Source organism: Carcharodon carcharias, chromosome 11 (assembly GCF_017639515.1).
Source record: "Carcharodon carcharias isolate sCarCar2 chromosome 11, sCarCar2.pri, whole genome shotgun sequence".
Lineage (NCBI taxonomy): Eukaryota > Metazoa > Chordata > Chondrichthyes > Lamniformes > Lamnidae > Carcharodon > Carcharodon carcharias.
The window spans coordinates 121,702-149,073 of NC_054477.1; the positions used below are offsets into that span (position 1 = coordinate 121,702).

Here is a 27,372-nt window from a genome sequence, read left to right on the forward strand (position 1 = left end):
GCCAATTGAAGCATTTGGATGGACTGGCCAATCAGGATTCTGGAAGGTAGAAGCTGCCCGATGCCAGGAGGAATGATTTCATTCTCTGTGCAAGATGGAGGTCCTGGTACAGCACCTTAACGTCAGGAAGTGGGCAGCATTTCGATTGACAGGATGCAGCGCATTGAGAAGAATTGTTTTTGGGTCTGCCAACTATAAATGGAACGCAAGGGGTGGGTTAAAGAGAGGGGACCCAGTGAACCTGAAAACCCCGACATTTGAGCAATATGGAGAAAACTGTTAGACACTCACTGGGGTACGGGTCCCACACACACTGACTCTCACTGGGGTATGAGTCCCACACACACGGACTCTCACTGGGGTACGGGTCCCACACACACAGACTCTCACTGGGTATGAGTCCCAAACACACTGACTCTCACTGGGGTACGGGTCCCACACACACTGACTCTCACTGGGGCACGGGTCCCACACACACTGACTCTCACTGGGGTACGGGTCCCACACACACTGACTCTCACTGGGGTACGGGTCCCACACACACTGACTCTCACTGGGGTACGGGTCCCACACACACTGACTCTCACTGGGGTACGGGTCCCACACACACTGACTCTCACTGGGGTACGGGTCCCCATCCTGCTGAGAAATGATTAGCAAATATGAGAAAAAATTGATTTAATTTACTTTTTATAAAAGCTAAACACATTGCTGTGGCTGCTTGGATGAACTTAGGCACCATTTGAAGGGTGAAGATTCAAAATGCAGCAAGGCTGAACCAGACCGCTGGGGATTGTCATTGGGATTGACCTGCCCATCTCACCTGATCTTCCTTTCTTGCTGCCCAAGGTGAGCCTGGTTTAATTTACGATGCTTCAGCATTTCTTGGCTCCCTGTGTTGTTCGATGGTGGCTCTCAGGCTTTGAGGCACGCTAGGCCTCTCTGTGAGACGCCACTGGGTCTTGTCAGGAAGCTTGAGGAAAGTCAGCTGTCTGTAAATCTCCTCATCATTACCATGGCAACCAAGCTAAGGAGAACCTGAGACAGCGCAATATAACATTCATCTGGAGCACATTGGAACCAAAAATATTTTGCTAACAGCTTGAAGTTTTATATTAGAGCTGAGGAGCTGGGCTGCTGGCTGTCTGGGTAGTATTGTAATAAACAACAGCTGGTTTCAATTTTTTTTAGAGATGATTGTGAGGTTTAATTTATTTGCTAGCTGTGCCCTCTGACCCCAGCCTGCCGTGTGTCCAGTTTGATTGGCCACTTTCCCAGTGTAAAATCATTCATCCTCTCTCTGCACAGCCTTCAGTTTGGTCAGCAGGGTCAGTTTGGTCAGCAGGGTCAGTTTCATGTCCACAACTGCAGAATGGGCCCTGGCAGCCTGGGGGGTTGAATAGAGATGGCAGGATTGTGGAGGGAGGGCAAAGGTTACAGCTCTGGTTCGGAGGTAGGATTGGAGGGTAAGGACACAGAAGGACAGGTCAGACTTGGGTCCAGGGCTATGACAGGCAGTGGGTGTGAGACTGAGCTGATTGGTAAAAGATGGAGAATTGCATAGAATGGAATAGAAATTGGTATTTTTTAAATTCATTCTGTGTGTGTGGATATCACTGGCTGCGAAGAAGGGGCATACGGACTCGAAACGTTAACTCTGTTTCTCTCTCCACAGATGCTGTCAGACCTGCTGAGTTTTTCCATCATTTTCTGTTTTTGTTTGATTTCCAGCACCCGCAGTATTTTGCTTTTATTTAAGATTCTGATCCATTGGTTGTGGAAGCGCTTAACTCTTATCACTTGCTGCTTATGCTGTTTGGCAAGTAGTTCTGTTTTGTCACTTCACCAGGTTGACACCTCATTTTTAGGTATGCTTGGTGCTCCTCCTGGCATGCCCTCCTGCACTCTTCATTGAACCAGGGTTGATCCCCTGGCTTGATGGTAATGGTAGAGTGGGGGATATGTTGGGCCATGAGGTTACAGATTGTGTTCGAGTACAGTTCTGCTGCTGCTGATGGCCCACAGTGCCTCATGGATGCCCAGTCTTGAGTTGTCAAGGTCTGTTTGAAATCTTTCCCATTTAAGCCTATTGCCTTGTAATAAGGGTAGCAGTCTGATAAAATGGAACAGGATTAAGGTTTATTTTGATTATCAGCTGGAAAGAAAATTGGATTAGCCTCAGGGTTGGGATTGGATGGGGTTTGGTTGGGATTGGGATCACATTACCTTGCCTCGTTTAAAATAAAAGATTTAAAGATTGGCTTAAGGACGGGAAGCAGTGAGTCGTGGTAAATGGTTATTTCTTTCAGGCTGGAAGATTGTAGACAATGGTGTTCCACAGGGGTTGGCGCTAGGACCACTGATTTTTAAAAATATATGGAAGACGTGGGGCAGCATTTCCCCATCGGCGAGCAGGGGCCGGGACCTGTTCACCGACGCGCGGTGACATTGGGCGGGTGTCCAGACATCACCGCACATCATTCAGATATTCAGTTGGTGGGCACACAGCTGCACGCCTGCCGAACTGTCAAAAGCCTATTAAAAAGTAATTAAAGCAATTAATGGAGCTGCCCGTCCAACCTTAAGATTGGGGGGCAGGCGAAGAACCCCAACGAGCTTCACATTTTTCATGAAACATCATCCACATGTGGGATGAGATTTCATTTGAAGGGTTTATTATTTAAATAGAAATTTTTGAAATAAATAAAGGATATGTCCCAGTTTATGTGATAGTTTCACATGAGGGGACATGTCCTTAATTATTTTTCCCACCTTTATTCAAATTTCCATAAATTAAACAAATCTCCCTGAGGTGCCACCATGCTTCAGCAAGAGATCTGTGCTCTTTCGCGGGCAGAGAATCCACCCCCTTGCCCACACAGGGAGCGCTCAGCGCTTCCAGGCAAGCATCACGCTGGGCGGGCCTTAATTGGCCCGCCCACATAAAATGGCGACGTGGACCTGATCGGGGGAAAACTTTCTGAAGTTTTTTGATGAGGTAACAGATGAGGGTAATGCTGTTGATGTAGTATACATAGATTTCCAGAAGGAATTTGATAGAGTGCTGTGCAACAGACCTGTGAGCAAAGTTAGAGTTCATGGAATAAATAGGACAGTAGCAACATGGGTATGGAATTGTCTGAGTGATAGGAAACAGAGCAGTAAGAGCGCCTGTTTTTCGGACTGGAGGAAGGTTTATAGTGGGGTACCTCAGGGGTCACTGTTCAGACTACTGATTTTCTTTTTTTAATTTATTCATTCACTGGATGTGGATGTCATTGGCTAGGCTATCGTTTATTGCCCATCCCTAATTGCCCCTGAGAAGGTGGTGGTGAGCTGCCTTCTTGAACCGCTGCAGTCCTTGTGGTGTAGGTACACCCACAGTGCTGTTAGGGAGGGAGTTCTTTTGACCCAGCGACAGTGAACTGCCTTCTCGAACTACTGCAGTCCGGCTTGAAATATGTTAATGACCTAGACCTTGGTGTACAGAACACAAATTCAAAATTTGTGGATGATACAAAACTTGGAAACATTGTGAACTGTGAGAAGGATAATGTAGAGCTTGAAAAGGACATAGACAAGTTGGTGGAATGTGTGGACAAGTGGCAGATGAAGTTCAGTGTGGAGAAATATGAAGTGATTCATTTTGGTAGGTGTAACATGGAGAGACAGCATAAGATAAAGGGTACAATTCTAAATGGGGTGCAGGAGCAGAGAAACCTGGCTATATATGTGCACATACCATTGAAGGTGGCAGGACAGGTTGAGATGTCAGTTAATAAAGCATGTAGCATCCTAGGCTCTATTAATAGGGGCATAGAGTACAAGTGCAAGGAAGTTCTAGTACAATTGTACTAAACACTGGTTTGGTCTCAATTGGAATATTGTGTCCAGTTTAGGAAGGATGTGAAGATCTTAGAGAGGGTGTAGAAAAGATTTGCGAGAATGGTTCCAGAAATGAAAGACTTCAGTTGCATGGATTAGGGAAGTGGGATTGTTTCCCTTGGAGAAGAGGTGGTTGAAAGGAAATTTTACAGAAATATTTAAAATCATGAGGGTAGATAGGACAGAGTTGATAGGGAGAAACTGTTCGTTGATGCAAGGATTGAGAATCAGAGAGTACCAATTTAATGTAAAAACAGAATTACCTGGAAAAACTCAGCAGGTCTGGCAGCATCGGCGGAGAAGAAAAGAGTTGACGTTTCGAGTCCTCATGACCCTTCGACAGAACTTGAGTTCGAGTCCAAGAAAGAGTTGAAATATAAGCTGGTTTAAGGTGTGTGTGTGGGGGCCGGAGAGATAGAGAGAGAGAGAGGTGGAGGGGGAGGGGGGTGTGGTTGTAGGGACAAACCAATTTAATGTGACTGGCAAAAGAAGCAACAGTTTAGCTGCAGAGATAGTGGATATGCTAGCTATGATTTTTGAAAATTCCACTGAACAACAGGTCAGTTAGCCTAACATCAGTTGTTGGTAAATTCTGGAATTTATTATTAAGGAAGCTTTAACAATGAACGTAGAAGAGCATAATATAATTAGAAATCCTATTTGACAAATTTATTAGCGTTTTTTCGGGATGTAACTAGCAGGGTAGATAGAGGGGACTCCGTGGATGTAATTTACATGGATTTCCAAAAAGCATTCAATAAGGGTTTTTTTTAATTCATTCACGGGATGTGGGTGTCACTGGCTGGGACAACATTTATTGCCCATCCCTTGTTGCCCTTGAGAAGGTGGTGGTGAGCTGCCTGTGTGAACTGCTGCAGTCTGTGTGGTGTAGGTACACCCACAGTGCTGTTAGGGAGGGAGTTCCAGGGTTTTGACCCAGCGACAGTGAAGGAATGGTGATATATTTCCAAGTCAGGATGGTGAGTGACTTGGAGAGGAACCTCCAGGTGGTGGTGTTTCCCATCTATCTGCTGCCCTTGTCCTTCTAGGTGGAATGGTCGTGGGTTTGGAAGGTGCTGTCGAAGAAGCCTTGGTGATTTCCTGCAGTGCATCTTGTAGATGGTACACACACTGCTGCTTCTGTGCATCAGTGGTGGAGGGAGTGAATCTTTGTGGATGTGGTGCCAATCAAGGGGGCAGCTTTGTCCTGGATGGTGTTAAGCTTCTGGAGTGTTGGGAGCTGCACACATCCAGGCAAGTGGGGAGTATTCCATCACACTCCTGACTTGTGCCTTGCAGATGGTGGACAAGCTTTGGGGAGTCAGGAGGTGAGTTACTCATCGTGCGATTCCTATCCTCTGACCTGCTCTTGTAGTCACAGTATTTATATGGCTACTCCAGTTCAGTTTCTGGTCAGTGGTAACTCCCAGGATGTTGATAGTGGGGGTTTCAGTGATGGTAATGCCATTGAACGTCAAGGGGCGATGGTTAGATCCTCTTTTGTTGGAGATGGTCACTGCCTGGTGCCTGTGTGGCACGAATGTTACTTGCTGCTTGTCAACCAAGCCTGGATATTGTTCAGGTCTTGCTGCATCTGGACATGGACTACTTCAGTATCTGAGGAGTCATGAATGGTGCTGAATATTGTGCAATCATCAGCGAACATCCCACTTCTGACCTTATGATGGAAGGAAGGTCATTGATGAAGCAGCTGAAGATGGTTGGGCCGAGGACACTATCCTGAGGAACTCCTGCAGTGATGTCCTGGAGCTGAGATGACTGACCTCCAACAACCACAACCATCTTCCTTTGTGCTAGGTATGACTCCAACCAGTGGAGAGTTTTCCCCCTGATTCCCATTGACTCCAGTTTTGCTAGGGCTCCTTGATGTCACACTCGGTCAAATGCAGCCTTGATGTCAAGGGCAGTCACTCTCCCCTCATCTCGGGAATTCAGCTCTTTTGTCCACTAAGGCTGTAATGAGGTCAGGAGCTGAGTGGCCCTGGCAGAACCCTAACTGGGCATCAGTGAGCAGGTTATTGCTAAGCAAGTGCTGCTTGACAGCACTGTTGATGATCCCTTCCATTACTTTACTAATGATCGTGGTTAGACTGATGGGGAGGTAATTGGTTGGATTGGATTTGCCCTGCTTTTTGTGTATAGGACATACCTGGGCAATTTTTCACGTAGCCGGGCAGATGCCAGTATTGTAGCTGTACTGGAACAGTTTGGTTAGGGGCTTTGCAGGTGAGAGGCATTGGTGTAGTGTTATTGTTGCTGGATTAGTAACCCAGAGACCCAGGGTAATCCTCTGGGGACCTAGGTTCAAATCCCACCAAGGCAGATGGTAGAATTTGAATTCAATTAAAACTGGAATTAAAAGTCTGATGGTGACCATGAAACCATTGTCAATTGTTGTAAAAACCCATCTGGTTCACGAGTATCCTTGAGGGAAAGAAATCTGCTGTCATTACCTGGTCTGGGCTAGATGTGACTCCAGAATCTCAGGAATGTGGGTGACTCTTAAGTACCCTGAACAAAATTATCTGTAAGATATGATTCCATGATGATGACTATGTTAGGCTGTTGCTTGACTAGTCTGTGAGACAGCTCTCCCACTAGCTCCCAGATGTTAGTAAGGAGGACTTTGCAGGGTTGACAGGGCTGAGTTTGCTGCTGTTGTTTCTGGTGTCCAGGTTGATGCTGGGTGGTCTGTCTGGTTTCATTCCTTGTCTGAGACTTTGTAGCGGTTTGATACAACTGAGGGGCTGGCTTGGCCATTGGTGCCATGCAAGACGTTAATAGGTAAGATAAGGGCTTATGGGGCTGGGATAATATACTAACATTGATAGAGGATAGGTTAATGGTTAGAAAACTGAGAGTGGTATAGATGGGGCTTTTTCACGTTGGCAGGAGTGAATAGTGGAGTGCCACAAGGATCAGTGTCCGGGTCTCAGCCTTACCATGGGAGGCAGTGGCCTAGTGGTATTGTCTTTGGATTGGTAATCTAGAGACCTAGGGTAGTTCTCTGGGGACCCAGGTTCAAATCCCACCATAGCACGTGGTAGAATTTGAATTTAATGAAAAAAAAATCAGGAATTAAAAGTCTGATGGTGACCATGAAACCGTTGTCAATTGTTGTAAAAACCCATCAGGCTCACTAATGCCCTTTAGGGAAGGAAATCTGCCGTCATTACCTGGTCTGGCCTACATGTGACTCCAGACCCACAGCAATGTGGTTGACTCTTAAATTCCCTCTAAACAAGGGCAATTTTAGGGATGGGCAATAAATGCTAGCCTAGCCAATGACAGCCACATCCCAAGAACAAATAAGAAAAGCGAAAAAAGTTATATTAATGACTTAGAAGAAGAGACAGAGAATAATGTATCTAAGTTTGCTGATGATATGGTTGGCAGTACAGAACTGCCGTTGGTAGTATTGCTGAAAAATAAAGACATTTTGTTTCAAAGCTTCTCGTCTTGCACTCATCAGGACAATTTGCAAGAAAATACCAATCGGGGAAGCAGCATATTTATACTGTGTGAGAAGAGACTGCTGATTCATTGGCAAGTGGACTGTTATTGGTAGAGGCATTGCCATGGAGAATGCACCAGTTGATAGTGACTGCCAGTTAACTGCCAGCATTGTTTGAAATTTAAACCAGGCAGCTTGACTCTGATTGGTCAAAACATTGCCCTGGGGAATGAACCAGTAAAAGACTGTCACTTATTTTGTTTAGCTGAAACAGGCACATTGTGTGTACATGTTCTTTCTGTCTGCGATGAACAGGGCCCTGTGTATTAATACATGTAGTTTTCAGTGCACGCAAATGTACCACACTGCGAGCCAACTAACTTGTTTGTCAGTGTAATTCTTAACACACTGAGGATTATTTAGCAAATGTCCAATTGCAGAATTACATCTAATGTTGGACACTGTGTTTTGAGCTTTGCAAGCCCAGGCTGGTCGGGTACAGTCTGTCCCCTGCCCATTGCGAACAGCGGCTGGGACAAGCTGTTTGATATGATTTGCCAGTTGTGGCAGGATTGTCGGGTTGGTGCAGTGGGCAGGCCTGGGAGTGGCCCACCACCTGTCTTTAGCCCCCGACAGCGATTTCATGCTGGCTGGCCAATTAAAGGCGCTGAAAGGCTTTGTGGCGCTGGGGTGGGGGTGGGCGCTGATGTCAGTGTGGGCGTGGGAGAGCGGGCAATGAAAACTCCCTAAAGGCAGAGAGCTACCTCAGGGAGCTGAAGAATTTAAAACCAAGAAATAAGGATGTAAAAATGCAGAAAAAATGTCCACACTTCGGACTCACTCACCTAAACATACAGATAATAAAAATTCTGTCCAAACATTTTTATTTTTTAAAATTGATATCGGAAACCTCATCCCACCCTTGGATGAGGTTCCCTCAAAAATCCGAAGGCTGCCTGGCTGATTTATCTGCCCGCCAACTGGAATGTTGGATGTAAAAACATACCTGACCTCATCCTCACCAACCTGCCTGCCATAGATGCATCTGTCCATGACAGTATGAGTAGGAGTGAGCACCGCACGGTTGTTGTGGAGATGAAGTCCCATCTTCACATTGAGGATACCCTTCATCGTGTTGTGTGGCACAACCACCGTGCTAAATGGGATACATTAAAAACTCAAGACTGGGCATCCATGAGGTGCTGTGGGCCATCTGCAGCAGCAGAATTGTAATCGAACACAATCTATAACTTCATGGCCCAGAATAAGACCATAAAACATAGGAGCAGAAATTAGGCCATTCGGCCCATCGGGTCTTCTCTGCCATTCAATCATGGCTGATAAGTTTCTCAACCCCATTCTCCTGCCTTCTCCCCGTAATCTTTGATCCCCTTACCAATCTTGGTCTTAAATACACTCAATGACCTGGCCTCCATAGCCTTCTGTGGCAATGAATTCCATAGATTCACCACTCTCTGGCTAAAGAAGTTTCTCCTCATCTCTGTTCTAAAAGGTCTTCCCTTTACTCTGAGGCTGTGCCCTCGGGTCCTAGTCTCTCCTAGTAATGGAAACATCTTCCCCACGTCCACTCTATCCAGGCCTTTCAGTATTCTGTAAGTTTCAATCAGATCCCCCCCTCATCCTTCTAAACTCCACTGAGTAGAGACCCAGAGTCCTCAAACGTTCCTCATATGTTAAGCCTTTCATTCCTGGGATCGTTCTTGTGAACCTCCTCTGGACCCTCTCCAGGGCCAGCACATTCTTCCTGAGATACGGGGCCCAAAATTGCTCACAATATTCTAAATGTGGTCTGACCAGAGCCTTATAAAACCTCAGCAGCACATCCCTGCTTTTATATTCTAGTCCTCTCAAAATAAATACCAACATTGCATTTGCCTTCCTAACTACAGACTCAACCTGCAAGTTAACCTTAAGAGAATCCTGGACTAGGACTCCCAAGTCCCTTTTCACTCCAGATTTCTGAATTCTCTCCTAATTTAGAAAATAGTCTATGGCATATCCCCCACTCTACCATTACCATCAAGCCAGGGGTCAACCCTGGTTCAATCAAGAGTGTAGGAGGACATGCCAGGAGCAGCACCAGGCATACCTAAAAATGAGGTGTCAACCTGGTGAAGCTATAACACAGGACTACTTGTGTGCCAAACAGCATAAGCAGCAAGTGATAGATGGAGCTAAGCGATCCCACAACCAACGGATCAGATCTAAATTCTGCAGTCCTGCCACATCCAGTTGTGAATAGTAGCGGACAAGTAAACAACTCACTGGAGGAAGAGGCTCCACAAATAGCCCCATCCTCAATGGTGGAGGAGCCCAGCACATCAGTGCAAAAGATAAGGCTGAAGCATTTGCAACAATCTTCAGCCAGAAGTGCCGAGTGGATGATCCATCTCGGCCTCCTCCGGAGGTCCCCAGCATCACAGATGCCAGTCTTCAGCCAATTCGATTCACTCCACATGATATCAAGATTTGGCTGAAGGCACAGGATACTGCAAAGGCTATGGGCCCTGACAATATTCTGGTAATAATATTGAAGACTTGTGCTTTCGAACTTGCCGTGCCCCTAGCCAAGCTGTTCCAGTACAGCTACAACACTGGCATCTACCCGGCTATGTGGAAAATTGCCCTGGTGTGTCCTGTACACAAAAAGCAGGACAAATCCAACCCAACCAATTACTGCCCCATCAGTCTACTCTCGATCAAGAGTAAAGTGATGGAAGGGGTTATCAACAGTGCTATCAAGCAGCACTTGATTATCATTAACCTGCTTACTGACGCTCAGTTTGGGTTCTGCCAGGGTCACTCAACTCCTGACCTCATTACAGCCTTAGTTCAAACATGGACAAAAGAGCTGAACTCCCGAGGTGAGGTCAGAGTGACTGCCCTTGACATCAAGGCAACATTTGACCGAGTGTGGCATCAAGGAGCCCTAGCAAAACCGGAGTCAATGGGAATCAGGGGGAAAATTTTCTGTTGGTTGGAGTCATACCTAGCACAAATGAAGATGGTTGTGGTTGTTGGAGGTCATAGAGTTATACAGCACAGAAACAGGTCCTTTGGCCCATGGTGTCTGTGCTGGCCATCAAGCACCTATCTATTCTCATAACATTCTCCAGCTCTTGGCCCGTAGCCCTGTATGCTATGGCATTTCAAGCGCTCATCTAAATGCTTCTTAAGTGTTTTTTTTATTTTTTTGTTCATTCATGGGATGTGGGCATTGCTGTCTAGGTCAGCATTTATTGCCCATCCCTAACTGCCCTTCTTCAGAGGGCGTTTAAGAGTCAACCACATTGCTGTGTTTCCTGCCTCTACCACCCCCTCAGGCAATGAGTTCCAGATTCCAACTACCCTCTGGGTGAAAGAAAAATCATCCTTTAATCCCCTCTAAACCTCCTGCCTCTTACCCTAAATCCATGCCCTCTGATTATTGACCCCTCCACCAAGGGGAAAAGTTCCTTCCCATCTACTCTATCAAGCCCCTCATAATTTTGTATACCTCTATCTGGTCCTCCCTCAGCCTTCTCTGCTCTAAGGAAAACAACCCCAGCCTATCCAGTCTCTCTTCATAGCTGAAACGCTCCAGCCCAGGCAACATCCTGGTCAATCTCCTCTGCACCCTCTCCAGTACAATCACATTCTTCCTATGGAGTGGTGACCAGAACTCCAGCTGTGGCCTAACTAGCGTTTTATATAGTTCCAACATAACCTCCTGCTCTTATATTCTATGCCTCGGCTAATAAAGGCAAGTATCCCATATGCCTTCTTAATGACCTTATCTACTTGTGCTTCTGCCTTCAGGGATCTATGGACATGTACATCAAGGTCCCTCTGATCCTCTGTACTTCCTAGGGTCCTACCATTTATCGTGTATTCCTTTGCCGTTTTACCCTTCCCAAAATGCATCGCCTCATACTTCCATTTGCCACTGCTCTGCCTATCGTACCAGCCCATCTATATCATCCTGTAATCTAAGGCTATTTACCACACCACCAATTTTCATGTAATTTGCGAACTTACTGATCATATATTCACGTCTAAATCATTAATATACACTACAAACAGCAAGGGACCCAGCACTGATTTCTGTGGTACACCACTCGTCACAGGCTTCCAATCACAAAAACAATCTTCAATCATCACCTTTTGCCTCCTGCTACTAAGCCAATTTTGGATCCAATTTGCCAAATTGCCCTTGATCCCATGGGCTCTTACCTTCTTGACCATTCTCCCATGTGGGACCTTGTCAAAAGCCTTACTGAAATCCATGTAAACCACATAAACTGCACTATCCTCACCTAGTCACCTCCTCGAAAAATTTAATCAAATTTGTTAGACATGACCTTCCCCTGACAAAGCCATGCTGACTATCCCTGACTAATCCCTGCCTCTTCAAGTGGAGATTAATCCTGTCCCTCAGAATTTTTCCAATAGTTTCCCTAACACTGATGTCAGACTCACTGGCCTATAATTACCTGGTTTATCCCTACCACCCTTCTTGAATAATGATACATTTGCTGTCCTCCAGTCCTCTGACACCTCTCCTGTGGCCAGAGAGGATTTGAAAATGAAAAAGGTCAATCATCTCAGCTCCAGGACATCACTGCAGGAGTTCCTCAGGGTAGTGTCCTTGGCCCAGCCATCTTCTGCTGCTTCATCAATGACCTTCCTTCCATCATAAGGTCAAAAGTGGGGATGTTCACTGATGATTGCACAATGTTCAGCGTCATTCGCAGTCACTCAGATACTGAAGCAGTCCATGTCCAAATGCAGCAAGAACTGGACAATATCCACACTTGGGCTGAAAAATGGCAAGTAATATTTGCACTACACAAGTGCCAGGCAGTGACCATCTCCAACAAGAGAGACTCTAACCATTGCCTCTTGACATTCAATGGCATTGACGCTGGGGGTTACCATTAACTCGAAACTGAACTGGACTAGCCATATAAATACTGTGGCTCCAGGAGCAGTTCAGAGGCTAGGAGTCCTGTGGCTAGTAACTCACCTCCTGACCCCCCAAAGTCTGGATGAGTTCAGTTCTAACAACACTCAAGCTCAACACCATCCAGGACAAAGCAGCCCGCTTGATTGGCACCCCATCCACAAACATTCACTTCCTCCACCACCGACGCACAGTAGCAGCAGTGTGTACCATCTACAAGATGCACTGCAGAAACTTACCAAGGCTCCTTAGCACTTTCCAAACCCACAACCACTACTATCTACAAGGGTAGCAGGCACATGGGAACACCACCACCTGGAAGTTCCCCTCCAAGTCACTCACCATCCTGACTTGGAAATATATCACCGTTCCTTCACTGTTTCTGGAACTCCCTTCCTAACAGCACTGTGGGGGTATCTACACCACATGGACTGCAGCTGTTCAGGAAGGCAGCTCACTGCCACCTTCTCAAGGGGCAATTAGGGATGGGCAATAAATGTTGGCCCAGCCAGCAATGCCTTCATCCCATGAATGAAAATAGAAAATCACTGTCCTCCAAGTGTTTTTTTGCCTCCTGGCACTTGATCCACTTGGCCTACCTCCTTCCGCAAGAATCAGGTCTTGCAGTGGGTGCTTCCTTTTTGGTACCATAAAGCTGTAGAAAATTTTGCCCTCTCTGCCCTTTACATCACTACTATCCCAGTCTATATTTAGATATTTTAAGTTCCCCATTATAACTCTATAATTCTTGTACATTGCTGGAATTTCCTTGCAAGTTTTTTCCTCTACTTTCTTGCCACTAGTTGGCCTATAGACAACAGTAGCGATGTCATCACACCTTTTTTTGTTTCTTAGCTCTGGTGTTAGAATCATGTCTCTCAAGACTGAATTTTTCTTTTGCAATTTGGAGGGATTCGGCATGATCTGGACATGTGGATGTTAACCTAGGATTTTTTTTAAAGAAGGACATAAGTTCACCTTGGAACTGTCAGCAAGCAGGCCTCTTCCAAGAAATCACCTCATCTTTATGGTACCTGAGGAGGAGTTGTTTGTTTGTGTTGAACTGCAAAGCTCTTTAATTAATGAAAAGCTGGGAGACAAAAAGGCAGTCAAATTTCAGAGGGAAAAACCCTGAGCTGTGAACCTGCTGATTTGGAAGGCAGTTGTTGGAGAACAAGCTGAGGAAAGAAGGCAGCCTTGACTGGCTCCCTCTCTCTGCCTTACATAAAACTGTGTGGGGCTGTCAACCTGTAGCCAGAGAACACTCATCTGATTGTAACCAGACTGCATTTGGACCTGCAAAGCTGAGACCAGTGGTGAGAACTTCCAGACGTCCACCAGGACCACTGGCCCATCTTCACAGGAGGGAAGTCCAGGTCAACAGCATCGAAACCTATGGACTTTATCCTTTATTCTATAACACCCACCCTCCAAAACCCATCTCTGCAGAGAGACTCTATCTGTTTGTCCATCTGTGTGTGTGTGCGTGTTTGTTTGTGTGCGTGTGTGTGTGCTGGTGAATTCTTCAGGGAGAGATAAATTAGTTTTACTTCCCGATTACAACTGTGTGTTAACCAGTACTTGCAACTTGTTAAAAGAAGTTTTGTTTTAAAATAAATGAATCATTCTGAGTTTTTGAAAGGAGTCTGGTCGGAGTCTCTTTTCTTCTGGGTACTAGAGGTATAGGTAAACAATTGGCTGTTTCGGTGAGAAAATTAAACATTTAAATTAACGGTACAGCCTGTGGAGTAGTGGGACTTGAGAATTCGTGCACTCCCCCCCTCCCGGTCGTAACACTAGCCAAATGGATTCTGTCCTTGACTCTCCTGGGAAATTCTCTTCCTCCAACACTTCAATGCTCTCCATTATCAATACCGCCCCTCCCCCTTTTCTTCCTTTCTTGTCTTTCCTGAACAGTGTGTATCCAGGAATATATAACCCAGTCCTGCCCTTCTTTGAGCCAGGTCTCTTATAAACACAACAACATATTTCCACATGACAATCTGCGCCTGTAACTCACCAATCATATTAAACATGTTCCATGCATTCACATAAATGCACAGTAACCCTGATTTAGACATTATTACTTTTTCCCTTACTCTGACCCTACCTAATAACTTACTATTCCTTATTCTAGTGCTACAGGAACATAGGAACATAAAAAAAATAGGAGCAGGAGTAGACCATTTGGTCCCTTGAGCCTGCTCCACTGTTCAATTAGATCATGACTGATCATTTACTCACACTACCTCCATATCCCTTGATGCCTTTACTATGTAGAAATCTATCAATCTCTGTACTGAGCATTCTCAATGACTGAGCCTTCATAGCCCTCTGAAGTAGAGAATTGCAAAGATTCACTACCCTCTGCGTGAAGAAATTCCTCCTCCGCTCAGTCCTAAATGGCCTACCTCTTACCCTGAGTGTGTTCTAGACAACCCACCCCAACCCCCATCCCAGCCAGGGGAAATATCCTTCCTGCTTTGTTGAGCCCTGGTAGAATTTTATAAGTTTCAATGAGATCACCTCTCATTCTTCTAAACTCCAGAGAATAAAAGCCCAGTCTCCCCAATCTCTCCTCATAGGACAATCCCACCGTCCCAGCAATCAGCCTGGTGAACCTTTGTTGCACTCCCTCTATGGCAAGCAGGCTCAAACGGTTGAATGCCTCCTCCTGCTCCTAACTTGTATGCCCATATGTACAATGTTCCAGGTGTGGTCTCACCAAGGCTCTACACAATTGCAACAAGACATCTAAAGTAATACCAGGAATGGGCAGGTAGGCTTATGAGGAAAGGTTGAATAGCCTAGGCTTGTATCTACTGGAGTTTAGAAGAGTAAGAGGTGACTTGATTGAAATATAAAGGATCCTGAGGGGTCTTGACAGGGTTGATGTGGAGAGGATGTTTCCTATTGTGGGAGAATCTAGAACTAGGGGTCACTGTTTGAAATTAAGGGGTCGCCCATTTAAGACAGAGATAAGAAGAATTGTTTTCTCTGAGGGTCGTGAGTCTTTGGAACCCTCTTCCTCAAAAGGCAGTGGAACCAAAGTATTTGAATGTTTTCAAGGCAGAGGTAGGTAGATCCTTGATGAACAGGGAGTGAAAGGTTACTGGGGTTAGGTGGGAGGTTACAGCCAGATCAATGATCTTATTGAATGGCGGAGCATGCTTGAAGGACCAAGTGGCCCACTCCTCCTACTTCATATGTTGTATCTTTACTCCTGTACTCAAATCCTCTTGCAATAAAGACCAATATACCATTTGCCTTCCTAATTGCTTGCTGCACCTACATGCTAGCTTTCGATGACTCACGAACAAGGACTCCCAGGCCCATTTTGATATCAATACTTTCCACTCTCACCATTTAAGAAATACTCTGCATTTCTGTTTTTCCTTCCAAAGTGGATAATTTCACATTATATTCCATCCGGCCATGTTCTTGCCCACTCACTCACTCAGCCTGTCTAAATCGCCTTGAAGCCTCAATTCATCCTCCTCACAACTCATTCCCACCAAGTTTTGTGTCATCAGCAAACTTGGAAATATTACATTTAATCCCCACATCCAAATAATTAATACAGATTGTGAATAGCTGAGGCCCAAGTAATGATCCTTGTGATACATCACTAATAACAGCCTGCCATTCTGAGAATAACCCATTTATTCCTACTCTGTTTTGCTCCTGTTAACCAATTCTCAATCCATGTCAGTATACTACCCCAAATTCCATGTGCTCTAATTTTATTTACTAACCTCTTATCCAAAACCTTTTGAAAGTCCAAATACACCACATCCACCGCTTCCCCCTTATCTATTCGGCTTGTTACATCCTCAAAAACATCCCAACAGATTTGTCAAACATGCTTTCCCTTTCGTAATCCATGTTGACTCTGCCCAACCTCATCATTATTTTCCATGTGTTCAGTTAGCATTTTCCCTTTTATTCATTCACGGGATGTGGGCTTCGCTGGTTGGGTCATTATTTATTGCCCATCCCTAGTTACCCTTGAGAAGGTGGTGGTGAGCTGCCTTTTTGAGCCGCTGCAGTCCATGTGGTGTAGGTATACCCACAGTGCTGTTAGGAAGGGAGTTCCAGGATTTTGACCCAGTGACAGTGAAGGAACGGTGATGTATTCCCAAGTCGGGATGGTGAGTGACTTGGAGGGGAACCTCCAGGTGGTGGTGTTCCCATCTATCTGCTGCCCTTGTCCTTCTGGGTGGTAGTGCTCGTGGGTTTGGAAGGTGCTGTTGAAGGAACCTTGGTGAATTCCTGCAGTGCATCTTGTAGATGGTACACACTGCTGCTACTGTGTATCAGTGATGGAGGGAGTGAATGTTTATGGATGTGGTGCCAATCAAGCGGCTGCTTTGTCCTGGATGATGTTAAGCTTCTTCAGTGTTGTAAGAGCTGCACTCATCCAGGCAACTGGGGATATTCCATCACACTCCTGACTTGTGTCTTGTAGATGGTGGACAGGCTTTGGGGAGTCAGGAGGTGAGTTACTTGTCGCAGGATTCCTAGCCTCTGACATGCTCTTGAAGCCACAGTATCTATATGGCTAGTCTAGTTCAGTTTCTGGTCAATGTTGATAGTGGGGGATTCAGTGATGGTAATGCCATTGAACATCAAGAGGCGATGGTTGGATTCTCTCTTGCTGAAGATGGTAATTGCCTGATACTTGTGTGGTGTGCATATTACTTGCCACTTGTCAGCCCTGGTTGGAGTCATACCTAGCACAAAGGAAGATGGGTGTGGTTGTTGGAGGTCAGTCATCTCAGCTCCAGGACATCACTGCAGGAATTCCTCAGGCCCAATCATCTTCAGCTGCTTCATCAATGACTTTCCTTCCATCATAAGGTCAGAAGTGGGGTTGTTCGCTGGATATTGTCCAGGTCTTGCTGCATTTGGACATGGCCTGCTTCAGTATCTGACGAGTCATGGATGGTGCTGAACATTGTGCAATCATCAGCGAACCTGAGAAATTCCTGCAGCTGAGATGACTGACCTCCAACAACCATCTTCCTTTGTGCTTGGTATGACTCCAACCAGAGATAGCCATCAATGTATCCACTATCTCTGCAGCAAACTCTTTCAGCACTCCGGAATATAGATCATCAGGCCTGGGAGATTTATCAACTTTTAGTCCCATTAATTTCTCCAGTGGTACTTTTTTACTAATACTTGATTCTTTCAGTTCCTTTTTCCACTAGTCCCTTGGTCCTCTGGTAGGTATTTTGTTTCTTCCAGAGTATTTGTTTAGTTGCTCTGCCACTTCCTTATTTCCCATTATAAATTCTCCTGTCTCTTGTCTATAATGAGCCCACATTTGTCTTTTCAATCCTTTTTTGTGACTTTTTAGCAGTTTGTTAGTTTAGCCATTTCAGAGTCAACCACGTTACTGCAGATTTAGAGTCACGTGTAGGCCAGACCAGGTAAGGACAACAGATTTCTTTTCCTAAAGGGAATTAGTGAACCAGATGTGTCATCATTAGACTTTTATTTCCAGATTTTTATTGAATTCAAGTTCCATCATCTGCTGTGGTGGGATTTGAACCCAGATCCCCAAAGTATTACCCTGGGTTACTGACAATACCACTATGCCACTGCCTCCCCTTAGCCTATCCAATCTTTTCCTATAACTAAAATTCTCCAAGCCAGGCAGCATCCTCATAAATCTCCTCTGTATCTGCTCTAGCATATCCTTCCTATAATGTGGTGACCAGAAATGAACACAGTACTCTAGCTCTGGTCTAACTCTTGCCTTGTTTGTCCTCCCCAAATGCATCACCTCACATTTGCCACTTCTACCCACCTGACCAGTCCATTGATATTTTCCCACAGCCTTCAGCTTTCTTCCTCATCATCAACCATACAACTAATTTTTGTGCCATCTGTTTATTCTGAATCATGCAACCTGCATTTATGTCTTAATCATTGATACATACCATAAAACAGATGATGCTGGGGGATTGCAGGGGAACTGACATGTGCATATAGTTCCTTAAGGTCAAAGGTTTAATGTCAGGGAACTGATGTTACAAATAATGATGTTTAGAGTAAGCAGCAAATTGGGAAACAACTTCACCTAAAGAAGCATCTAGTTGTGGGTTGCTCTACCTCACCAGCGCCTCTCATGACTCCTCTGCTGTTGTTGAATTATCAGACTGCTTATATGACATATACTGGATAAGCAGAAATTTCCTCCAATTAAATATTGGAAAGGCTGGAGCCATTGCTTTCTGTTCCTGCTCCAAACTCCATTCCGTTGCCACCTACTCCAGCCCTTTCCCTGGCAACCCTGGACCAGTCTGCTCATAACCTTGGTGTCATATTTAATCCCAAGATCACTCATTTTAACATCTAGAATTTTTTTCGCCTCTGCCCCTGCCTCAGCTCATCTACTACTGAAATCCTCAGTCACGCCTTTGTTCCCTTGATGTGATTGTTTCGAAGTGCTCCTGGCTGTCCTCCCACATTCTACCCTCTGTAAGCTTGAAGGTATTCAGAATTATTGGATATTGTTCAGTAGGTCTTTTTGAAGTATTCATAGTCTTGAGTAGCTTAACTGTATGAATTTTTAACTGAAAGAACTATGTACATATATACAGTAGGAGCTGTCTTCATGCTTGCTTGTTCACACAGCCCTGTCCAACACTAGACTGACCCCTAGGGTCATGCGTTCTCTCACATTACTGTGTGGGCGATACTGTACATAGTCTCACATTAACTCTATATGTGCCAGACCCTTATACTACACCTACCCCAAGGGCAGAATTTTCACCCGGGGTGGGCAGGCACATGCCAGAGCTGGCAGCGCACCCACCAACAATTAAAAGACCTGTTAAGGCCATTAAGTTAGCAATTAACGTAAATTTTTCGCTGCCTGTCCAACCTAACGATTGACAGGTAGGCAAAAAGACCAAGTGGCCTTGGCACTTTTTTGGAAACCTCATCCATTGGGGTTGGGGGGGGGGATTGTGGGGGCGAGGAATGAGGTTTCCAAAAGCAAATAAAAATAAAAAAACTTGATTTTTTCATTTAAAAACATGCTGCTCATGTGACAGAGGGGACAAAGCCACATGAGGGGACATGTTTCATTACATTTTTCTGCTCTTTATTTTTTTTTAATATCTCTTCATCTCCCTGAGACAGGGAGATTAGGCAGCGCTCACTCACGCACATGTGCAAAGTTCATACTTGGCCCACTCACTGTCCTGTCCCCTCCCACACAGGCTGCGCTCAGTGCTGCTGCTCGTGTATCACGCTGGGCGGGACTTAATTGGCCCATCATGGCGCGGTGCCAATTGTGGTTGGCAGTCGGCTTCCCAACCACCCCTGCACACCAAGGACAAAATTTTGCCCCAAGTCTTTCTCCAATATATTTCAAGTTATTCTAATTTACCCATGTATGTATATCATTATTACTACCATACCAATCTCCCCTCCCCATGCCCCCCGCCCCACCTCCTGGCTCCTCAACGCTCTGATTTCATTGGTTCAAGCTGTCTGGAGGCCAATAACTCTTCCATGTCTCGTTCGCACTACTGTTAGAGGAGTGGTGGGCTGTGTTGCTGCAAGTAAGCTCTGTTGATTTGAAGGTTGTCCTGGCATCTGGGTATCTTTTCATCCTCTTTCTCCATTCCTTGGTATTGAACTGCTCTTTGTTGATTTGGCTGTTGTAGTGTTAGGTGGTGATTCCAGAATCATGCTTATGACCGGAAGTCAGATTCCTCCAGGCCTGTAGAGTGGGGCCTCTGTTGTTCGAAGCCAGAGGCCTCTCAGCCACAGTTCTCTGTCCGACAGGGACCATAACACTGGCTCCCGTGTCCAAGTTAATGTTTGTGAGATGCCTGTTAACCAAGATGTCCACATTCCAAGATGAAAATCCTGGATCTTTGAGCTCACCGAAGAAGCATGGTTGTGTGTCCCCTTGATGCACAGCCTCGACTTCAATCATCTTTGGGTCTCCTGTATGTTTAGATGTTTTGGCCTTGCACAGTTTGCCAAAGTGTCCAATTCTGTTACACTGACAGCACTGGGTGGAAATTGTAGGACATTGATTTCACTTGCTTTGTAATTATGGATTTCAATCCATGATTAAAAAATGTTAAAGTGTGGGTTCAGCTTTAAGCAGCTGCTGAAATTGAAGATGGTGCTGCCGTTGGTTTGAAGGGTTTTCCCGTGCTTGCCGGTTTTGACGGGCTCCCACTGTAACAGCCTTCACACTCAGCCTTGAAAAGCCTTTAAACAATGGCTGCTCGGATTGACGAGCTTCAGACTTCTCCGTTTGAGCACAATGCTTTAGGGTCATGAAAGCATCGAATCCTGGCCTTTGCTGGCCTTTAAAGCTGTTTTTCAAGTCGCAATTCTTCTGAATTAATTAATATGTTTTCTTCTCAGAGTGAGATCAGCGGCCGCCTGTTCAGGCGCCGACTCGGGATTCTGGCTGGGCTGCCGCACGTTCAGAAATGCTCTTACTTTTAAAAGACTGAAAATCATTTTTAAACTAGTTCTGGCCAAGAATTTAATTTTTTATCTCACCCCTGCAATGTCCTTTGATTCTGCACTCTGTGGGCATTCAATCCGAACCATCACATGACCTTTCTCTTCTGTCCTCTGGTTCCAGTCCTGCTATGGAGCTTCTCTCAGGTGATCTCCCTCTGTGTTTTCACTTCAGGTGCTTTCAGTCAGGACAGAACACTTCTCCTTTAATTCTCCAGCTGTTGAATTTCTGCTTCAGTTTCTCTGAGAGCTGCCACCACGTTGTAGGGTGTTGGATACTGTTTGGGAGGTCTTAATGAAGGCTTTGTAGCCTTAAGTAGGTTAACTGTATGTATTTATTAATTCAAGAACTATGTACATATATAGTAAAGGATTTAATCTAGGAGCTGTGTCCATGCTTGCTTGTGCACACAGCTCTGTCCAACACTAGACTGACTCCAAGGTGTGGGTCATGTGTTTTCTTACATCACTGTGTGGGTGGTGCTGTACTCAGTCCCACGTTAGCCCTGTATGTGCCGGACCCTTATACGACAGAGTTGAGGCCACAATCAGATCAGCCATGATCTTATTGAATGTTGGAGCAGGTTCGAGGGGCCGAATGGCCTACTGCTCCTAATTTGTTTGTTCATATTTATGTCTGTATGTGAAGTGCCTTGGGATGTTTTAGAATGTTTAACATCCCCAATGATGATTGCACAATGTTCAGCACCATTTGTGACTCCTCAGATACTGAAGCAGTCCATGTCCAAATGCAGCAAGACCTGGACAATATCCAGGCATGGGCTGACAAGTGGCAAGTAACATTCACGCCATACAAAAGTCAGGCAATGACCATCTCCAACAAGGGAGAATCCAACCATTGTCCCTTGATGATCTATGGCATTACCATCACTGAATCCCCCATTATCAACATCCTGGCTCTTACCATTGACCAGAAACTGAACTAGACTAGCCATATAAATACTGTGGCTACAAGAGCAAGTCAGAGGCTAGGAAATGTGCGATGAGTAACTCACCTCCTGACTCCCCAAAGCCTGTCCACCATCTACAAGGCACAAGTCAGTAGTGTGATGGAATACTCCCCACTTGCCTGGATGAGTGCAGCTCCCACAATACTCAAGATGCTTGACACCATCCAGGACATAGCAGGCCTGCTTGATTGGCACCACATCCACAAACATTCACTCCCTCCACCAATGATACACAGTAGCAGCAGTGTGTGTACCATCTACAAGATGTACTGCAGGAATTCACCAAGGCTCCTTAGACAGCACCTTCCAAATCCACAACCACTACCACCTAGAAGGTCAAGCACCACGTGGAAGTTCCCCTCCAAGTCACTCACCATCCTGACTTGGAAATATATCACTGTTCCTTTACTGTTGCTGGGTCAAAATCCTGGAACTCCCTCCCTAACAGCACTGTGGGTGTACCTACACCACATTGACTGTATCAGTTCAAGAAGGCAGCTCACCACCACCTTCTCAAGGGCAATTAGAGATGAGCAATAAATGCTGGCCCAGCCAGCTAAGCCCATATCCTGTGAATAAATTAAAAAAAAGTTTAAGGCTCTGTTCTTGTTGATGAGCTGTCAGGCGAAGAATGGTGAACAGAGCATCAGCAGCTACACAACAATTAGGTTAGTTCAGTTACAAGGGATTCACAGATATGGGGAGAAAGAGGGAGCAAAATTGCTGGCATTAGAGGAATGATGCTTGACACAGTAGATAACATTGCACGGTGTAGGACTGAACCCCAGGGAGCAGGAGAGTCCTGCCCAGAGTGATACTGAGCCCCGGGGAGCAGGAGAGTCCTACCCAGAGTGATACTGAGCCCCGGGGAGCGGGAGAGTCCTGCCCAGAGTGATACTGAGTCCAGGGGAGCAGGAGAGTCCTGCCCAGGGTGATACTGAGCCCCGGGGAGCAGGAGAGTCCTACCCAGGGTGGGACTGAACCCCGGGGAGCGGGAGAGTCCTGCCCAGAGTGATGCTGAGCCCCGGGGAGCAGGAGAGTCCTGCCCAGCGTGGGACTGAACCCCGGGGAGCAGGAGAGTCCTGCCCAGGGTGATACTGAACCCCGGGGAGCAGGAGAGTCCTGCCCAGAGTGAGACTGAGTCCCGGGGAGCAGGAGAGTCCTACCCAGGGTGGGACTGAGTCCCGGGGAGCAGGAGAGTCCTGCCCAGAGTGATACTGAGTCCCGGGGAGCAGGAGAGTTCTGCCCAGGGTGGGACTGAACCCCGGGGAGCAGGAGAGTCCTGCCGAGGGTGATACTGAGTCCCGAGGAGCAGGAGAGTCCTGCCCAGGGTGATACTGAGTTCCGGGGAGCAGGAGAGTCCTGCCCAGGGTGATACTGAGCCCCGGGGAGCAGGAGAGTCCTACCCAGGGTGATACTGAGCCCCGGGGAGCAGGAGAGTCCTGCCCAGAGTGATACTGAGCCCCGGGGAGTGGGAGAGTCCTACCCAGGGTGATACTGAGCCCCGGGGAGCAGGAGAGTCCTGCCCAGAGTGATACTGAGCCCCGGGGAGTGGGAGAGTCCTGCCCAGAGTGATGCTGAACCCCGGGGAGCAGGAGAGTCCTGCCCAGGGTGATACTGAACCCCGGGGAGCGGGGGAGACTTTCCCAGAGTGAGACTGAGCCCCGGGGAGTGGGGGAGACTTGCCCAGAGTGAGACTGAGCCCCGGGGAGTGGGGGAGTCTTGCCCAGAGTGAGACTGAGTCCCGGGGAGTGGGAGAGTCCTGCCCAGAGTGATACTGAGCCCCGGGGAGCAGGAGAGTCCTGCCCAGAGTGAGACTGAGCCCCGGGGAGTGGGGGAGTCTTGCCCAGAGTGAGACTGAGCCCCAGGGAGTGGGGGAGACTTGCCCAGGTTGGGTCTGAGCCCCGGGGAGCGGGATTGATCCTTGCCTATACCAAGAAGAAAAGGTGTTAGTGAATTTTGGTTTGATGGTGCGTTTGGGCTGCATGAACAATCTGCAGAGTATTCCTGCAGGTTATACCTTTGTGTATCATATGTTCATGACCAGTAACTGCAGCTGCTCTCGTTCATCAATTCGAAGCATTGGCAAATTCTGTTTTTTAAATGAGTTTTAAAGCTTTTTCTCTGGCACTCAATGCCATTATTTACAGAGAGTTTCTAACTGTTATGGTGAGCGGTGAGATTTACAGTCACATTTCTCACATTCCTGCATTTGGGCACCAGATGAGAGCAGCTTCAAGGAGGGGCCTCTGTGAGGGGAACATGGAAGAGAACGAGAGGGGGGAAGGAGTTTCTGATTCTAACTGAGCTGGTTTGAGAATCCTGCTGTAACCTCCTTGCACTGACTCCAGCCCAGAATTAATCTCGACATCTGCATTGAGAAGTGGTAGTGATTTCATAGAAAGTATTTCAAAGTGTTACTAAAAATGTGGAATATTTAGGGTTTCTAAGGTGGAGAATAGGGGGGAGTGAACATCACAATCTAATTAAAGGCTGGAGCCAGTAGGATTTGGAGGTGATTAAAGGGCAAATTGTCCATCATTGCCAGAATGCTCAGTGACTGACATCATCAGCTATCATTTCTAGTATTGTGTTAACTGATCTTTTTGAACATTTCTGTACCCCAGTGAGAGTCAGTGTGTGTGGGACCCGTAGCCCAATGAGAGTCAGTGTGAGTGGGACCCGTACCCCAGTGAGAGTCAGTGTGTGTGGGACCCGTAGCCCAATGAGAGTCAGTGTGAGTGGGACCCGTACCCCAGTTCAAGTAAGTGTGTGTGGGACCCGTACCTAAGTGAGAGTCGTTGTGTGTGGGACCCGTTCCCCAGTGAGGGTCAATGTGTGTGGGACTCGTACCCCAGTGAGGGTCAGTGTGTCTGGGACCCGTACCCCAGTGAGGGTCAGTGTGTCTGGGACCCGTACCCCAGTGAGGGTCAGTGTGTCTAGGACCCGTAGCCCAGTGACGGTTAGTGTGTGTGGGACCCATACCCCAGTGAGAGTCAGTGTGTGTGGGACCCGTACCCCAGTGAGGGTCAGTGTGTGAGGGACCCGTACCCCAGTGAGGGTCAGTGTGTCTGGGACCCGTACCCCAGTGAGGGTCAGTGTGTGAGGGACCCATACCCCAGTGAGGGTCAGTGTGTCTGGGACCCGTAGCCCAGTGAGGGTTAGTATGTGTGGGACCCGTACCCCAGTGAGAGTCAGTGTGTGTGGGACCTGTACCCCAGTGAGAGTCAGTGTGTGTGGGACCCGTACCCCAGTGAGAGTCAGTGTGTGTCGGACCCGTACCCCAGTGAGAGTCAGTGTGTGTCGGACCCGTACCCCAGTGAGGGTCAGTGTGTGTGGGACCTGTACCCCAGTGAGAGTCAGTGTGTGTCAGAACCGTACCCCAGTGAGGGTCAGTGTGTGTGGGACCTGTACCCCAGTGAGAGTCAGTGTGTGTGGGACCCGTACCCCAGTGAGAGTCAGTGTGTGTGGGACCCGTACCCCAGTGAGAGTCAGTGTGTGTGGGACCCGTACCCCAGTGAGAGTCAGTGTGTGTGGGACCCGTACCCCAGTGAGAGTCAGTGTGTGTGGGACACGTACCCCAGTGAGAGTCAGTGTGTGTCGGACCCGTACCCCAGTGAGAGTCAGTGTGTGTGGGACCCGTACCCCAGTGAGTGTCAGTGTGTGTGGAACCCGTTTCCTAGCGAGATTTAATTTGTATGGAACCCATACTGCTGTGTGTGTTGAGGGTTCTGTGTTATCTATGCCTTGGTCAACCCTTTTGTTTGTTGAATTTAATACTTTCAAAACATAGATAACTTTCAGAGGAAGAAGCTATCTGCTAGAACCTGGTGCATTCGCCGCATGACCTGAATTGCTTGGTGTCCCTGGTTTTGGTGCTTTGATCTGAACTGGTTTGTAAATGGATCCCATCCTTCTAAGTTTACCAGCAGTGCAGCAGCCTCTGTTTCCTGCTCTTTCCTCCCTCCTTCAACAAATCTCTAATGTAGATTCCCCGCACGCTATTCTCCATCACAAACCACCACAGAAGGACGAGTGTGGGCAGTCACAGTGACAGCTTCAATCAGAAGCAGCTTTTGAAGCCAAGGTCTGTGCAGCAGATCCATCAATTGCATCCTTCAGTCATTTGGAATTGAATTGCGAATCAGCTATACAAGGGTTTTTCTGGATGTTATAATTAATTTAATTCCAATCTCTCATTGATGTGCTAGATTATCTTCACCTGAGCGTAGAAACACAGACGAACTTATGGTACAGAAGGAGGGCTTTTGCTCCATCGTGTCTGTGCCAAGTAAAAGTGAGTTCTCCATTGTAATCTCACTTTGCAGTTTTTGGTCTGTAGTCAATGACACTTCAAATACATATTCACGTATTTGTAAAATCTGAGGAAGATTTCTGTCAGTACCGCCCTTTCAGACAACAATTTCCAGACTCCCTCTTCTGGGTAAAAAGAACTACCCCTCAATTCCCTCATAATTCTTCCACCAATACTTTAATTCCATGCCCCCTGGTTAAGGACCACTCTACTAAGGATAATGGACCCTTCCTTTCCACTCTATCTACGTCAAACCATTCAGTTAGGTCTTCCGTCAGCTTCCTCTGTTGCAAAAAAAAAACCCGAGCCCTTTTCAAAATACGCTTTAAGAGCAAAATTTAAGAACAAAATTACGAACACACGAAATAGGAGCAGAATTTTTAAAATTCCTTTACAGGGATGAGTGTCACTGGCTGGGACAGCATTTATTGCCCATCCCTTATTGCTCCTGAGCAGGTGGTGGTGAGCTGCCTTCTTGAACCGCTGCAGTTCCCATGGTGTAGGTACACCCACAGTGCTGTTAGGGAGGGAGTGATAGCCTAAGCCTCTGGTATTCAGAGGACATTCAGGTACCTAATGAGTCTGAATCAAATGATGAGCCTCTGTGAGTGACCACTGAGACAATGCTGGAGATGCAACAACAGGTGGCAGAACATCAGACAGAGATGTGAGAGCTACTCGGCAGACTGGAGCAAAGGATAGAGGAGTCCGCCCATGTTCTGCCTGATGTCATGGCTCTGACTTCAAACACCTTGAGGTAACCATGGGAAGGGCGGTGACCACTGTAGAGACCTTTGACAAGCAGGTTTTGCTTGATTTGCAAGTGATCCTGAACTCCATGCCTGGACGAGAGGATATTGGTGGGATCTGGGCGAGAGGGGAGCCGGGCACCTTGACCTCCCTCCTGGTGCCCCTTCTCCTCAAAGAGCCAGGGAGGGGCCCTCAGGCACCCACAGGGAGGAGGAGCATCAGTCTGATACACTGTGGTATCCAGGTCAGTCCAGGGGTGCCCAGCTGCTCCAAATTCCGTCTACCTGTGACGCCATCCACTCCAGCTGCTCAGGCCGATGAGGGTGCACCTCCCCCTGAGTAGGATACTCCTAACAGGCTGGGGCCATCCAGGCTTCTGGCCACCAGAGGACGTCTGCCAAGATCATCACAGACATCAGGATGTAGCAGTTGGCAACTGCCTCCACCTCTGCTGTGGATGTCAGGGCTGCACCCAGGGGTAGTGGTAGAGTTTGGAAAGTTAAAGAAA

General features: G+C 46.8%; 1 protein-coding gene across 1 annotated transcript in view; it reads left to right on the forward strand.

The window, feature by feature from the left end:
* LOC121284311 (protocadherin-16-like) overlaps positions 1–20,810 on the forward strand; it is a 114,993-nt gene extending 94,183 nt beyond the window's left edge. The window contains exon 3 of the mRNA XM_041199698.1: positions 20,727–20,810. Within this exon, the coding sequence (XP_041055632.1) occupies positions 20,727–20,810 (84 nt within the window). The remainder of the gene's footprint in view (positions 1–20,726) is intronic.
* Positions 20,811–27,372: the final 6,562 nt, after the last annotated feature.